The following is a 16755-nucleotide window of genomic DNA, read 5'->3' as shown; positions in this document are numbered from 1 at the left end:
GCTATTATAACATTTGGAGGGCTATGTGAGGGCAGATATATTTGGAGGGTTGTGTTGGAGCATTTATATTTTATGGAGGGCTATGTGGGGGATATTAAACTGTATGCAAGCATTATACAGTGTGAAGGTTTGTGTAGGCGGGGTTGATCAAACTGTGTGGAGGGCTAATGGGGGCCATTATTCTGTCTGGTGAAGTGTAGAGTCATTATACTGTATGTAGGCCCATTATACTCAATGGAGGGCTATGTGGGGGTCACACTTCACTGTGGAGGTATCATACTATGTTTGGGGGGACACTTTTGTTGGCATCATACTTTATGGGGGCAATGAAAGGTGAATCTAGGGGCTTCAATAAGAGGAAAATTACTTTTTAAAGGCTGCAAAGTTGTGAGCTATGCTCTTCTGTGACCCCTCTGGATTTTTTTTTTCTTTTGCTGTGGGGGGTCTCCAATTAGAACTTCTACTATGTGACCCCAAGACTCCCTGTGAGCAAACATTCATCACACAGATGCAGATTTGGCTCTGAATATGACATTACACGGAGTCCCGCAGGTGTGCTCAGTCCACACTACTGTGCCTGATATAGGACTGTATTCTGTCCCATGTTGTATCTTTCCCATCAGATGGAACGTGCTTTTCGCTGCGCCCGTAACGCAGGACGAAATCAGAGGCACTACACAATTGTTACCACAAGGGGCAGTAAAGAGCGCCTAAAACCCCGCTCAATGCTTATTTACGACCTTCCCAACATGGCTGACTCCACCACGCTGTCGCCTGGTGATTACGTCACGGCGGCAGCGCGCGGCGGGCAGCTGAAAGAAGCGCTGCAGTGGCGGGACGGGAGCGGCCGGAGGGTGAGGACCAGTGGGGCAGGAGCTGTGGGTGGTAGCGATCCCTCATGATAACACGCACTGTTATATATGCACCCTTAATTGCGGGAAGGTTCTTGGGTAGCGTGGAGGCAGAAGTCCCAAAGTGCAATGTAGTGTACAGCACGGCATGCTGGGATATGTAGTGTCACGTGTCAGGCATTCTTGTTGGGCACTGGAGCTGTTAAGATACTACAACTCCCAGCATGCCCTGGTGACCACTATACTAGTACTTTTTGTAATGTGTGTGAATAGAGCCCTATGAACTGTGCTGCTGGAGACTAGATATACAGGCCACACAGACAGACTGCTGGACCACATGTGTCTGGAGTAGGTCAGAACCAGCTGTAGCCTCCAGCATTGCTCAGTCCTGCAGTCAGGGCATGCTGAGACTTGTAGTTTTGCAACAGCTTGAGATTCTAGATCTGTTTTCATCGTTGTTATATCCGTGTTGTCGCTATTCCTTTTTTTCATATACAAGCACATTTAATAAAGGGTTATTCCCAAAGTATTATGTTACAGGGGACGACTTGCTGATCGCTGGGACCCCGTCTCTGCTGAGCGCCGTCCTGAATGAGGCGCACGCTCATCCTTCGCTCCAATCATTGTCTATAGCACTGTGGAAACTGCCGAGTGCTGTACTCTGCTTTCTCCACAGTTCCATAGAGAGTGAATGGAGCGGCGGACAAGCGTGCGCCTCATTCAGGACGGCGCTCTTTAGAGACGGGGTATACACAGCCTGTTCTCGTAAATGTTGGCCCCCAGCTATCAGTAAGCTGATTGAGAATAACTTTAAGGGTTTAGACTATATATTATTTTCTACTCTGAGCCTAAGATCTAACAGGCAGGTAGTTGCTATGTACCAGCCGGTTTTTCACGGCACCAATCTCTGCCAGCATAGAGAAGTCACAGACCACTCCTGCCGGCGAATCGGTGGCTTTCTGTGACGGCATATCAACAGAGCAACAGCTTCTCTTCTGGTCAGTTAACAGAGCGTGACTGCCGACGTCCTACTGACTGACAGCCGGCGGCTCCCTGCTGCCTTACTGCGGGGAGCCAGCTGTCTGTCAGCCTGACATCACCAGTCATGCCCCGTTGACAAAGCAGCCCCGAGAAAGAAGAGCTGCTCTGTTGAGGATGAGTGTCTGAATTGCCGACTGGAGCGGTTAGAACCCATAGTAAAGAAAAATAAAAGTTCTGGATAAACCCTTTAATATTTATATTTTTTTGAATAATCCTTTAATTTTCCATTGATGTGGATATTTCAGTAATGTGTCAAGAATATACATTTTTTTTTCCCAGTCTACTGTACATCACCCCTGACATAAGCGCAATTACAATGGCAACTAATATATATATATTTTTTTTAACCCCGACTCCCCTGATGTCACAGGTTACCATGATGTTCACAGATCTAGCTGTCAGTCAAGGGCCTGGACTCCTCTCACCTCCATCTGAAGCCCCTGCCACTTTCACCAGAGTGTCCAATTCCCTGTACACCAATCGCTCCGAGAGCTATCGACTAGGAGAGCGGACCTTCACCCGCCAGTATGCCCACATTTATGCCACGCGACTGCTGCATATGAGGCCGCTTCTTATAGAGTGTGCAAAGAAGAAATGGGGTATGTATTTATGAGTAAGGGGATCTTAGGCGGGGGGGTTATCTGGCGCAACTGACTGGCTCATCAGAATTAAGTGGTGCGGATGACATTACAAACCCACTTGGCAGGTGTGTGGGGTCATAACGTCATCTGTACCACTCACTTCTGTTGCTGGACGATGCCATTAAAGACTACCTATACTTTCACAAGGTTTTTTTTTTCATGTGTTGTAGCTTCTTGTAGACCAGTGGCAGTCCGGGTCCTTAGACTTCTACTGATTATGCAGAAATGCTCGCCTCAGCATGTAGATGTGCTGATCTGCATAAGCGTGCACAAAACAGTGTACAGACCTAAAGAATTTTTGTTGAGCGCTTACACCGCTCTGTTCGCGCTCATGTAGGAACCTGTGCTTCCGCACAGTATTTTGAGCCATTGAGGGACACCACCGATCTACAGGACTAACAAACAGGTAATCCCAGTATGTGTTGCAGCTGTCGAATAGCCGCAGGGACTTGAACATATTTTTCGAGCACTTCAAAGACACTCTCTTAGCACCCGAGCATGCTCAGATAACACCTTATCCCAGCTTGTTCCCTCATCACTACTAAGTACATCTAAACCATAATTCAGCTGTAGTTAATAATTGATATTAGCTTCAATTCACACATTTCTTTCCTTCCTTCCAAACATCTACGCTCACGTAAAATAAAGGATGGGCCCTTGACGATCTTCCTTTTTTTGAACAGATGCACTGCCGCTCATCTGAGACTCACTCAGGACTTACACCACATTCCCACCTCCTCTACCCTTTAATTTTTGCTCACTTATATATTATTTTCCTATATTCACACATCCTGACCTTAAAGGGTTTATCCAATACTGTTGTGCCCGGAGCCTATATCTGCCGGCACAGAGAGGTCACAGATTGCTCCTGCCAGCGATTCGGCTGGCTTCACGTCGACAGAGCAGTGGCTTCTCTTCCGCTCTCCTCTGTTGACAGGACGTTATGGTGATTGACATCCGGCTCCCCGCAGTCAGGCAGTGGGGAGCTGGATGTCGAACAGCATGATGTCTGCACTCACGCCCTTTCGACAGCAGCTCCAGAAGAGGGAGCGCTCCTCTGTCCACGTGCAGCAGCTGAATCGCTGACAGGAGAGGTCATTGGTTCTCTCTGGCATCGCAAAGCCATTCCCATGCTACACTCCATCCACGCTCAGAGGTGGTGCTGTTCCTGCAAGAAAGCAGCCATGTTTTTTTAATAACCCTTTTAAATGCTGATCTTTTACTAGTAGAATTACACATCCATGCACTTGTGTGGGACTAAATAAGAAGGATTACTTTATTAATTCTAGTAATAAGGACACTATGCGCTGATTTACTGCATGGCATTGCAAAATCCACCCTTGGAACCTATGACAACCCTGCCCCCCTCACAAATATAAGCTAGATCCTGCCTGACATGGATTTTGGTAGTTTGGTGTACTTGGAGCATTTGCTTATATCTGCTTTGTTCCTTCCAGGCGATGATATAACTGTGCGGAAGCTATGTGAACTCCAGGCGGGGGAGAGGTGTTGTGTGGTGGGAACGTTGTTTAAGTCCATGGAGCTGCAGCCGTCCATCCTGCGGGAGATCAGTGAAGAGGTACGAGCCCATATGTCACCCTTCGCTCTTTATTTTTTTTTTTTCACCGTCTGTTATTTTATCATTATGGTAAAGATTACTGACATGTATGTGCGGCTCAGCAGAGCGTGGATGCTCATCTCAATAAACCAAGGTGTACCACCTCGGATACTGTACTGTCACGTCTGATATCAGAGTCTGAGCACCGTGCCAACTGAGCGTCATACGGCTGCTGGTAGCTTGTCTCCTCTCAGATGTCGAGTCTCTGTGAAGGTAGGTTTTAAAGGGAACCAGTCTTGTACTTTTAGTCTGATCTGTGGATACCATGGTGTAGAGGAGATGATGATGAGTGGATGATATGCAGGTTTGTGGGAAAAGATTCAGTATAATTTCTTTTTTATTCATTGAAATCCCTGGTGTTTGTATTAGAGTCCAGTGGGCAGTCCTACTAGTGATTGACAGACAGGGAAGACTGCCAATCACTAGTAGGATCGCCCACTGGACTCCTGTATGTACAATGAATAAAATGCAAACTTTAGTGAAACTTTTCCAACAACAATGTATATCCGCTCCTCCTGTTCCTTATCCTGGCCGCAGACCAGAGGCCAATTTCCACATGACAGGTTCCCTTTAAGATCAGAACAATAAGGGCCCCGTCACACATAGCGAGATCGCTGCTGAGTCACAATTTTTGTGACGCAACAGCGATCTCACCAGCGAGATCGCTGTGTGTGACAGCGATCAGCGACAGATTCCCCCCCCCCCTGTCGGTATCACTGATCACTATAGGAAAGCCCTGGACATTTTTTTTGGTCGCTGGTCTCCCGCTGGCCAGCACGCATCGCTGCATGTGACAGGCGGGAGACCAGCGATCAGCTGGTAACTAAGGTAAACGCAGGGTTTCTAAGCACGGCGCTGTGCTTAGAAACCCGATGTGTACCTTAGTTACCAGCGCGCTGATGCAGGGAGCTGGTAACTAAGGTACACATCGGGTTTCTAAGTGACGCACGTCCCTTGGATACCCGATGTGTACCTTAGTTACCAGCTCCCTGCATCAGCGCGCTGGTAACTAAGTACACAGCGGCGCTCGGCGGCGCTGGTGCTGATCGCTGGTGAAGCTGTCTTGTCTGACAGCTCACCAGCGATCATGTAGCGACTCACCAGCGATCCTGACACGTTGATATCGTTGTCGGGATCGCTGGTGAGTCGCTATGTGTGATGGGGGCCCTAAGACTCCGGCGAGATTGGCTGACAGTCTCATCCTCTTGGGGTTGCTGGAATGTCTTTATCCATCTTGCATTTGGAGAAACGTAAGACAGACATGTCGGATTGGAGACTTGCTGGTCATTTTCCTCTGGGGATGAGCGTTGCCACACATGTCCGGCGGCTCTTTCTCCTCTTTATTGTAATAGGGCATTTGTATAACAGTTATACATAGTCTATGACCAGCGGTGATATTTACCATGAACCGTTATCGCTTGGTGGGCCTTCTTCAGAAGAGAGGAGTTCAGCTATTTTCTGGATGTAATTCTATTCAGTTGGCTAATGGTTTTGTGTAATCAAAGTGAATAAATATATCCTGAGCCTGGTGGTGGCCTCCTATAGCCATGTAGTTATAGAATCCCCCAGGAGGGGGCAGCCAAAGCCTCCTAAGACTGGCGGTCCGTACAACCGGCTATAGGAGACCACAAGGCCTCATCATTACTGCTGTAGCAGCTGCACCATGACGTGAAGTATTCCTGCCTTGTTATCCCAAACTCTGCATCGTGGCTTCCTGCTGACACTTTAAGTTGCTTCCACTTACCGGTGATGGGATGTATATTAACATCACTTTTTATGGAATTCGTCCTATGATGTGTAGTATTTTGCTAACTTCTGATGTCATTGTCCAAAAAAAAAAAAAAAATAGCTATAAACTGGAGACCTGGGAGCCCCACTAATAACTAGAATAATTTGCAAGCGTCGCTTATTGCTATTCCACTGAGATTGCCATCGACATACCATAGAGACGCGACTTTAAAGAGGAGCTGTCAGCGGGTCACAAGTGGGCACCATGTGCTCTTATTTTATTCCCACTTCACCCCGAGAATCCTGTTTTGCTAAAATCCGCCATACAGTGGACAGAACGCCATTATCTGTTTTCATCTGCCCGCCTGACCCAATTACAGTTTATCAGTGGGACTGCCGGGTGTCCGACCACCACTGATCTGATATTAATGACCTTTCCTTAGCATAGTCACTATGATTAGCCCGGACGCTAAGCATTTCTTCTGATCTGAGCCCTCTCGTCCTGTACAACTGCTTGAGAACAGATTATTATCTGAAGGAAGTTCCTCCCTAACTAAACAATAAATCCATGACTGACGGCTCGGCCTTGCTCAGACTGATTCATGGCTGGAGGCATTTACAGTAATTGAATCAAGATTCTGTGAATAATCCCGGTATGAACACTGCGGACAGTAATTCACCTATAAATGTCACCTCGGGGGGCCGGGACCCTTTCGGGTCTGCATTGCTTCTACATTAATAGGGCTCTATTGTGAAGAGGAATGACGCACGCCTTGCACGATATATTATACCCATCTGTTATTCCGTTCTCTTGCCTCCAGCACAATCTCCTGCCTCAACCTGCAAGGCACAAATATATCAGTGATTCAGACGAACTCATTCTGGAAGACGAGCTGCAAAGGATCCGGCTAGAGGGCGCCACCGATGTGCAGATGTTTGTGACAGGTGAGTATCCTTACCGCCGGTATATTTAAAGGGGGTTATTCTTTGGTCTATCCACAGAATTGGTGGGAGTGCAATCATGGGCTCCCCCTTGTTCCTTAAAACAGGTGTCCTCATTGCACCCCCTCCTCTATCCATCCCCTCTATAACCCATGTTCCTTGTGCTCTCCTAGGTGCTGTGATCGCCGTCCTCGGCGAAGAAGGCGATGCCGGCAAATTCACAGTAGAAGATTTCTGTCTGGCCTCCCTTCCCTCCCAATCCCCTCTTCCAGATTTGGAAGAAGACAGGTGGGTCTCTCTCACTTCCTAAATTTGCATTTATTCAGGTAGGATCCAGGAGTCTGTTTTCTCTTTTTCTCTATACTTTTTCTGCTGACAGATGATTTTTATTATTTCTTATAAAAGCAGACCATGCAAAACCACAATTATTCTGCGGCCAAAACCCTACATGGAATGCGTCCTAGAAACTCGCTGAGCAATTTCCTCTGGCTGCTTTTTAACGCTTCTTTTTGAGGGGTAATGTTCATATAAGTCAAGGTACAAAGAAAAAAGGAATAGTTAATAAATACATAAAACTGCAAAATACCAGACTAGGTCTTCTGTACAGAACCTGGTCATTGAGCAGGTGAACACTTTGTAATCCTCCGGGAAAAACACACAGATTGTGATGTGCCTTGAAAGTTTTGGCTTTTTGCCTGATATTTTTTTTTTTTTTGGTGTGGAGCAATAAACCTCTGGTCATATGACTTTAGTTTTGGGAAAGTACAAAGAAAAGCTTTCTCATGAGGGATTTGCTAATAAGCAGCCATGTAATTGAAGGCACATGCATTCTGCCCTCTGATCTGGTGGTATAATTTGTCGGGACTCATGGGGGCCGTGTAAGTAAGGAAACACCCCTGTTGGCCATAGGATAGCTTCTCCTTAATGAAAACTAAAATTTGATTGGTTGTTCCTCATCGTCCATACAAGCAGAAGGGTCCGGGCCTCATGGATTGTATATAGTACCAGAACTGTGGCGCTATCTCATCATCTTATAGTGATGCAACTATGTCTGGTTGCAAATTAGTTGGCATTGCAGATCTAGTATGGCTGAAAACTTTCCGTATTTGCTCATCCTACACAAGTCGCATGTTCGTTTTTGTGTTTTTAAAAAAAAGATTTTCGTCAGTGTTTTGGACCAGATTTCGTCGGCATGGCCGATTTTTACCATCAGGGATTTTTTTTTTTTCCTATGCACGAAAAGAATTGCAAAGCTTCTCTACCTATTCCAACTTTTTTTGATAAGGACATACACAGGTTTTATAAGGATTGCATCCTTGTGGTATTTGCAATTTTTCACGGACCCATAGATAGGAATGAGTGATTTTGATCCATGACTCGGACCACAAGTGGACATGTCTTGTTGCTTACATAGGTCAGGTAAAGCATACAACTGATTGAGGAAGGAGAAGGTGACAGAATGTGTTGCTATCAGCACAAAGAAACAGGAAAAATTATCCGTATGTGGTGTGAAATTGAGCAATATTTTAGGACTTGTTGATCTATCACAGCTTTTCCGTTGCTCTCCTAACATGATCTGAGCTTGGAGGAAGAGGCCAGCACCTCTCATCAATAAACCAAAGTCTTCTAGGTCGTCTGTGACCACACGTGAGAGCATCGTCTGTATGACTCTGAGTTCTCTTTGTATCTCGGTACCACGTTCGTCTCTTCAGTGTAGTGGATCGGTCTTTTCTTACTGACTTGTTTGGCTCTGTGTTCCAGGTATGTGCTGCTGACATCAGGTCTGGGCCTCGGAGGAGGCAGCGGGGAGAGCCTGCTGGGGTTACAGCTGCTTCTTGACTTGGTGACCGGGCAGGCCGGAGCGGAAGAGGAGCAGGGCTGTGCGGCTCGGATATCTCGTGTCATTCTGGCCGGTAACCTACTCAGCGAGAACACTCAGGGCAAGGAATCTCTACATAAGGTACGAGGGGGGGGGGGGGTATGTACTGTCTAAATTCTGGGTAGACTATAAGACTTATTTGTCAGGCATCTGACCAATAGGCCATTGTATGTTTCACCATAAACTCCATATTGTAATATGACCCAAAGCTATATGGTAATAGTAGTCCTACTGGCTGGATCCATTACAGTGCATGTTAGCAGGAAATGATGGGGGCAGTAGTTGTTTGGTTACCAGCGGCAATCGCTATGATTTGTGCAAAATTTATTGCTAAGCAAACAATCTTTTCTACTCTTCAGGCTAAATATCTGAGTAAGAAGACTCAGGCAGCGAGTGTAGAGGCGGTGAAGATGCTGGATGAAGTCCTCCTCCAGCTCAGTGTAAGTCTCAGTGCAGACAGTTTTTCATTTTCAGTTTTGTTCTGTTTCCTATGCAGCGAATCAAATACTTTAACTATATAGGTTACAGGGTCAGAAATGATGACTTTGGCCAGTGCACGGCACCTAAAGGGACATGACCCATTCATACGCCCTACTGGTCCCGTGCAAAGCGCCTAAAGGGTCAGGACCCATTCATACCCCCTACTGGTGCATATTAGGGTCACACAGAGATCTCCAACTGAATACCCCTTCTATGCAAAATCTGTCTCCCTACGGCAGACTCGGTGCCATCATGCATTATACGGCTGCACATAATATCAATGGTCTCCATATAATGATGTAGGAGATATAAGCGGCCACCAGACTTTGGCTCCATGATATCACTTCACAAAAGTTGTGGATTGTGTAAGGGGGCAACCAGTTTAAGCGCTTGGCATATAGATTCCTTTTGTGCTTGGCCGTACCACCGATTACTGTGTATTTAACAGTGCTGCAGCCAAGCAGTGATCTGAGCTCTGGATCCGGGGATTGTTGGTACCTGGTCCTTTGGTTGCTTTAGATATTTTACAGCATTTCGGTGTACATTGTCCTGAAATTGGAAAACCCTTTTTAAAGGCAACCTGACAGCTTATCCACAGCCCAATCCACAGGCAGCATGTATCAGACATTGGCTGTGTGATTTCAACCAGCTTTGATTCTGAAAAGCGTTTCAGAGAAAAATGTGCTTTAAAAGTCGCCATGGACTGAGCTCTGCACTGGAGACTAGTCAGACAGGTGGGACCTGACAGTATCTCCCAGACTGCTGCCAATGAGTGATGGGTCTCTCCTTGTGTGCTTCTATAGGGGAGACTGGTCAGGAATTAGCAGGTGGCAGGGAGAAGCCTCTGGGGACCACCCGTCTGACTAGTGTCCCGTGCAGCTCGGTCCCTGGCAGCTTTTAAGGTATGTTTTTTCCTGAAACGCTGCAGCATATCAGAATCAAACATACTTGGCTGAGATGACACAACCAATGTCCAATGCATGCTGCCTACAGATTGCACAGCATGTATCCACCTTCCCAGAGGAACCATTAATCCCAAATCTCCCCTTGGGATCTACCTGTTGACCAAGGAGACTGAGGATACCGCTATTTCCAAGTCTAGCTTGTTTGCATAGTTTTAGTGGCACATAATTCCCCATCTTATAGATATGGTGTGCATCATTCTCTTCTCCATCATCAGGCCTCCGTCTTTGTGGATGTCATGCCCGGTGCCTTTGATCCTACAAACTACATCCTTCCTCAGCAGCCCCTGCATCGCTGCATGTTCCCCCAGTCCGCCCCATTCTCCACCCTTCAGCTGGTAACAAACCCCTACGAAGCAGAAATCGATGGCGTCAGGTACTCCTTCTACCATTACAAGGTGTGATTACCGCTATATGCATGGTCTGACAGTCTGATGTCGTCGCAGGTTTCTGGGCTCGGCTGGTCAGAACATCAGTGATATATACAGGTACTCCAGTATGCGGGACCACTTGGAGATTCTGGAATGGACCCTGCAAGTCGGGCACATGTGTCCTACTGCTCCGGATACTTTAGGTAAGGAGGCGTCCATGTATAACATTATACACTGGGGATAGTACATGACAATTAATGATGGTATTAGCACCAGTTTTCAATGCATTGACACATAAATTATTATTTCACACTTTACACAAAATATATATATAGATCAGGTCACAAAAAGCAGCTCCATGTTTACCTTTTGTGGTTCGTATCAAGCGACATTCATCAAAACTTTCTTACAGTACAACTGTCAGAGCAACCAATCAGAGCTTTTATTTTACCGGAACAGTGGGTAGAAAACTAAAAATGATGCCCATCACATCTTGCCCTGCCAATCCGGTGGTTCTCTGCGGAGGGCAGAAGGGATCTGTTTGTGTCCAATATGGCGCAAAAAGCAGTATACATGGTTTGTTGTAGAAGAGAGGTAACGTAGGATCTGAGACCGCCGCTAAATTAAATATACTGCCATTTGTTTGGACAGCCATCATTCTTATACAGTTGTTACCAAAAACCTTGAGACTGACACAAATTTTGGATTTTACTGCTGCTTCAGCTTTATAGTGGCCTTTTAAATTATTTTAGATTGTTATGAAGAGTGATCACATTTATTACAAATTCTTCATGTGACCTGAACATTAACTTAAGCTCAAAAATCAAATTCCTACTGAATTTAAGCCCTGCCACAAAATGACCTGCGTTCATCATTTTGGTGATCTTCTCATTGGCTCGGAAGAAAGTGTTGACAAGGACAAGGCAGCTGATATCACACTGTCATGTTGAGTGGGTCATGAGAGCAAACTGGTTCATTTAATAGGGAGCTAGTGCTTTAAATTATAGTCTTATTCTGTTAACTATTGTTATCTCCAAGGAAACATGTGCAGTCATTGTTGATTTACAACACGTGATATTGCTGCTTGTAAGATTGCCCCTAAATTAACTATTTATCGGATCATCAAGAATTTCATAGAGAGAGGTTCATTTGCTGTCGAGAAGAATTGAGGGTGTCCAAGAAAGTGCCAGAACAATTTCCTAAAAAGGATTCGGCCATGGGATTAGTTCAACACCAGTGCTGAGCTTGCTCAGGAATGGCAGCAGTCAGGTGTCATTGCATCTGTACGCACAGTGAGGTGAAGGCTTTTGGAGTCTGGGCTGGTATCAAGAAGGGCAGCAAATAAGCCACTTTTCTATGCAAGAAAAACATCAAAGACCGACTTACCTTCTACAGGAAGTAAAGGGATTGGATTGTAGAAGACTGGCATAAAGTTATTTTCTCTTATGAAACCCCTTCAGACTGTTCAGGACATCTGGAAGAATGATTTGTCTGGAGAAGAAAAGGTGAGCGCTACCATGAGTCTTGAGTCATGCCTACTGTAAAGCGTCCCGAGACCATTCAGGTGTGGGGGCTTTTCATCCACTCACAATTTTGCCTAAGACACTGCCATGAATAAAGAATGGGATCCAAACATCCTTCAAGAGCAACTTCTCCCAACGATCCAGGAGCAATGTGGTCATAAACAATGTTTTTTCCTAGCATGATGGAGTGATGTCACAGAGCAAAGTGGTAACTAAGTGGTTCAGTGAACAAAACACTTACATAGCCAGGAACCTCCCCAAATATCAATTCTTTCAAGGACTTGTGGTCAATCCTCAAAACTGGGTGGACAAACAAAAATACGAAAATTGTGATAAACTCCAAGTATTGATAAGACAACAATGAGCCATCAATCAGAATTTTGCCCAGAAGCTGATATCCAGCTGCCAGGACGAAGGGCCTTGGAAATATTGAGTCTCTACATAAATTTGACATATTTGTCATTAAATGTGTAAGAATCTTATGAAATGCTTAGAATCTTACCAGAGAAACATCAAACTAAAAGAGCTAAAAAAAACATGTTAAGCTGCAAGCTTTGAGAAAATCCAAAATTTGTGTCCAGAAGTTTGAGAGACCCCAGGAAATTGACTCAAAATGACCCCAGTAGGCGCACGTCAGCAGAACAACATATTCACATACTAAAGCCACTAAGTGACAGCAGTGCAAGAGTTAAAGGGAATCTGTCACCCCATTTTTTGAGTATCAGCTGCCGGCACCGCCATCAGGGGCTTATCTACAGCATTCTGTAATGCTGTAGATAAGCCCCCGATGTAACCTGAAAGAGAAGAAAAACGATTTATATTATACTCCCTGATGAAGGAAGCCGGGTACTTCCGAAACCGGTAGGAAGGAATTGGTCCGTAACACTCGCTGGATCCCATCACGTGTCCGCCCACGTGACTGATGTCACGAAGGTCCTGCAGCTACTCTGCAGCCGGCAGCACAACGCTGTGGATAACGCTGTGAAGACCGCTGGCGCACCGAGGAAGCAGTGAGTAACGTATGAGACTGTCACCGGCCGGGACAGTACTCTAATAACTATTTGATGGTAGTGTTCTACCTTGTTTCTGCTTTAAGATTAACACAGCACTGCACGCAAGAACGGTTGTTTTTCAATAAACGACCCAGGCAATGGCGCTCTAATTCTGTCCATTTTATAAGATAATGGTTACAGGTCTCCCCTCTCCATGTGATTTATTTTGAGGTAAATTTCCAACTTTGCAATCTTATTCAGGGTTCCCTTAAAATTTAATCATAGGATATTTTTATTATTTTTTACTTTTTTTTTTTTCTTTTTTTGAAACGTCTCTGCATACACCGACTTCATTGAGGAAGTGCATATTGGGTTTGGTCTCTAAAAGTGAAGGAAGAAATAGTGGAGCTATTTCAGCACAGACACATTTTTAATATATTATACTCACCCAGGGGCGGTCCGGTTTTGGTCCGATGAGTGTCGTGGTCCGGCGCCTCCCATCTTCTAACGGTGACGTCCTCTTCTTTGCTGCCTGTCGCGGCTCCTGCGCAGGCGTACTGTTCTTCCCTGTTGAGGGCAGAGCAGAATACTGCAGTGCGCAGGCGCCGGACCTCTCCTGGCACCTGCGCACTGCAGTACTTTGCCCAAAACAGGGCAGATAAAGTACGCCTGCGCAGGAGCCGTGACATGCAGCAAAGAGGACGTCACTGTTAGAAGATGGGAGGCACCGGACCACGACACTCATCGGACCAAAACCGGACCGCCCCTGGGTGAGTATAAGGCCTCTTTCACACATCAGTTTTTTGCCGTCAGGCGCAATCCGGCTTTTTTTTGTAAAACCGGATCCGGCGAAATGCAATGCCGGATCCAGTTTTTCCTCATTGACTTGCATCAGTGCCGGATCGCGCCGGATGGCATTGCGTTTCATCCGTCTTTTGCCGGATCCGGCTACTTGTCTCATTCCGGCATTGGAAAAAACGGCTACTGTAACGTGTTTTTTCTCTCCGGCAAAAAAGCCGGAAGCGCCGGATCCGACGCTTCCGGCTTTTTGCCACAATGAAAGTCTATGGGCGCCGGAATGCACCGGATCCAGAAAAAGACGGATCCAGCCACCGGATCCGTTTTTTTAAGTCTGCGCATGCTCAGATCCAATTGGCCAGCCCCCAGGAAACAAATATAACCTGCTAGACGGATCCGGCAGAAAAACGGATCCGTTTCTACAGTTCTCCAAAATTTATGCCGGATCCGTTTTTTCTAAAAATAGCCGGATCCTGCCTGATGGCAAAAAACTGATGTGTGAAAGTAGCCTAATATAACTTGTTTTTCTTATCTTTCAGGTTACATCGGGGGCTTATCTACAGCATTACAGAATGCTGTAGATAAGCCGCTGATGGCGGTGCCGGCAGCTGATACTCGAAAAATGGGGTGACCGATTCCCTTTAAGAGGGGGATAAACAGAAGCATGGGCCATGTTGCACTGGCTACTGGATATGATTGTAGACGGCAGTTTGGACTCATTATAATACATTTTGCCTGATTTAGCACAGTTCCTTGCAACTGGGTATATTAATTGGTAGAACAATAGGTACTGACACTCCGAAAATTCTCGTGAGCTGCACCAACCTGACATTTAATGATCCACATGTGGTGTGCGGCCATGGGGTCATGGATTGGAGGGTCCAGTATTCTTTAATAAAATGTGAACAGCAATTCTAGTGAAATGATCAGACCACAGGGATTGTTTATTTCATCATGATTCAGTTTTTTTTCTGTCCCGACCTGAATAAGTCAAGAAATATTGGGATTAACACGGCGCCACACTTCTTGCGTGATTCGGTGCAGGGTCCATACATGATGTCATGCCTCTAATTAGCAGCAGGGTGCTGTAAACGTTGCATTTCTTCATGTACCTATAAATGGATGTGCTTGTATCATCTTTGCAGGGTGTTACCCGTTCTACAAGTCGGACCCGTTCATTCTGCACACCTGCCCGCATGTGTATTTTTGTGGCAGTGCCCCCAAGTTTAGCTTCAAAGAGGTCACCGGTAGGTATTCTGCATTATTTGTGTAGGACCAGAGGGTCCTTTTTACTGAGGGAATTGTATATGGAGATATGTCCTGCTCCAAGTCAACAGGGGTAAAAGCCCCCCGTTATGGCCATCGGTGAGGGACTAACTTAACTGTATCCCTGAAATCAAGGGAGCACAACCCATAAGCACGTGACCACGGTTGATGATTTTAGGTGCAGTAACGTGGTCTTTTATGTTTGCTGCAGGAGCTGAGGGTCAGCGGGTACTTCTTCTTACCGTACCGGACTTCAGCAGCACACAGACGGCCTGCCTGGTAAACCTGCGTACCCTGAAATGCCAGCCAATATGCTTCTCCGGATTCAGCGCAGACGAGGAGTCAAGTGACTGAGTGTATTCATCTCTAAAAGACTTTAATATCATCCAAGGCTCAGAGAGGATTTGTAATGTACTAGAAAGTCAAGAAGTACAATGTGTACATTTCCACTGATTACTGTTACACCGGTGCCTCCATCCAGGCACGTCATTTGTGTGATCGGTGAGATCTGATCATTTCATGTCAATATCGTCCGATATGGAGAATGGTTCATCAAGAATAGTTTAAATTCTTCACAGTACGGACCATGATCCTGCACATTACTGGAGGATCTTTACTACATGCATCTGTCATGTCCCAGTGCTGAACATAGATCAGATGTGGTGTTTTGGCAGCTAATATGTTTCCTTACTGGCTATGAAAAAGGCATTGAATCCTTAGTTTCAGACATCGTAGGTTAAGTCCGTGTGCATTGTTAGCTTATGTTTCTATTGTATTTTTATATATATATACTTTTTTGCGTGAGATAATAAAATGCTCTCCTAAAGGGGTTATCTCCTCAATCACTTTCATATTAAAAGTCCTGAAATGATAATAACTTGGAAAAAAATGGCATTATTCCTACCATTAAAAAAAACGTTTTTATCATTTTTGCTTCTATATGTCCTTTTGGTGCTACTAATATGTGCTGCTGAACAAAACTGGTCTCCTTCTCCAACTGGCAGCTGACAGTATAGTCCATTGTTGCTTCCCCTGCAAAAGGAGTCTTCTCAGCAATTCTAACGTGCTACTGTAGAGACATTGCTCCTTCCCTAACAAGCGGAACACCCCTCTAATAGGAGACTTGACACGAGGTGAAAAAAGTGGACTTTTCCTTCACCCCAGGAAGGACACACCGTGAGCTCCACAATAAGGACATCTTCCGCATGCAACTTATCCACTAGTGTCCCGTCCTCCAAGGCTGCTGCTGGGGGGATGGTCAATGAACCTACAATTGTGAAAGGTCACTTATGAAGTGATTGTGAGACTGGAGACCTCCGGAAGTTGAACCCTCAGGACCGCGACGACGAACCTCCCCAGGGCGAGCTGGCCAGGTGTACCACCCCCTATACAGGGAGCGTTAGGGGCAGACCCAGGGGAGACTGTCGCCGAGGAAGCTGATACCTGGGGACAGCTGGGAGGGAATGCAGGCAGGAGACGTACAGGCGACCAGATGGAAGATGACGTCGACCGCAGGGAAGGCTACTGAAGCCGCGGGGACGGAGGTGAACCGCAACTGTGGACGGCAGGAACCGGTACAGGGAGAGACACAGGAACAGGTAAACGAAGGCAGGAACGGACTGGACCTGGAATGGAACACAGGAAGGTCACAAGTAGGGAAACT

The 16755-nt window shown here is 46.0% G+C and overlaps 1 protein-coding gene across 1 annotated transcript; it reads left to right on the top strand.

The window, feature by feature from the left end:
- Positions 1-700: 700 nt before the first annotated feature.
- POLD2 (DNA polymerase delta 2, accessory subunit) lies at positions 701-16019 on the top strand. Its single transcript, XM_073588631.1, has 11 exons — positions 701-854; positions 2263-2491; positions 3991-4112; positions 6701-6824; positions 6995-7109; positions 8583-8781; positions 9060-9140; positions 10361-10518; positions 10589-10716; positions 14972-15073; positions 15304-16019. Exons 1-11 carry the CDS (start codon positions 726-728, stop codon positions 15444-15446), a joined length of 1530 nt encoding a protein of 509 aa, XP_073444732.1. The 5' UTR covers positions 701-725; the 3' UTR covers positions 15447-16019.
- Positions 16020-16755: the final 736 nt, after the last annotated feature.

This window comes from Dendrobates tinctorius, unplaced genomic scaffold (assembly GCF_039654945.1).
Source record: "Dendrobates tinctorius isolate UK_male_01 unplaced genomic scaffold, ASM3965494v1 ptg000104l, whole genome shotgun sequence".
In the NCBI taxonomy this organism is placed as follows: domain Eukaryota; kingdom Metazoa; phylum Chordata; class Amphibia; order Anura; family Dendrobatidae; genus Dendrobates; species Dendrobates tinctorius.
This window is presented reverse-complemented; position numbering and strand designations above follow the sequence as displayed.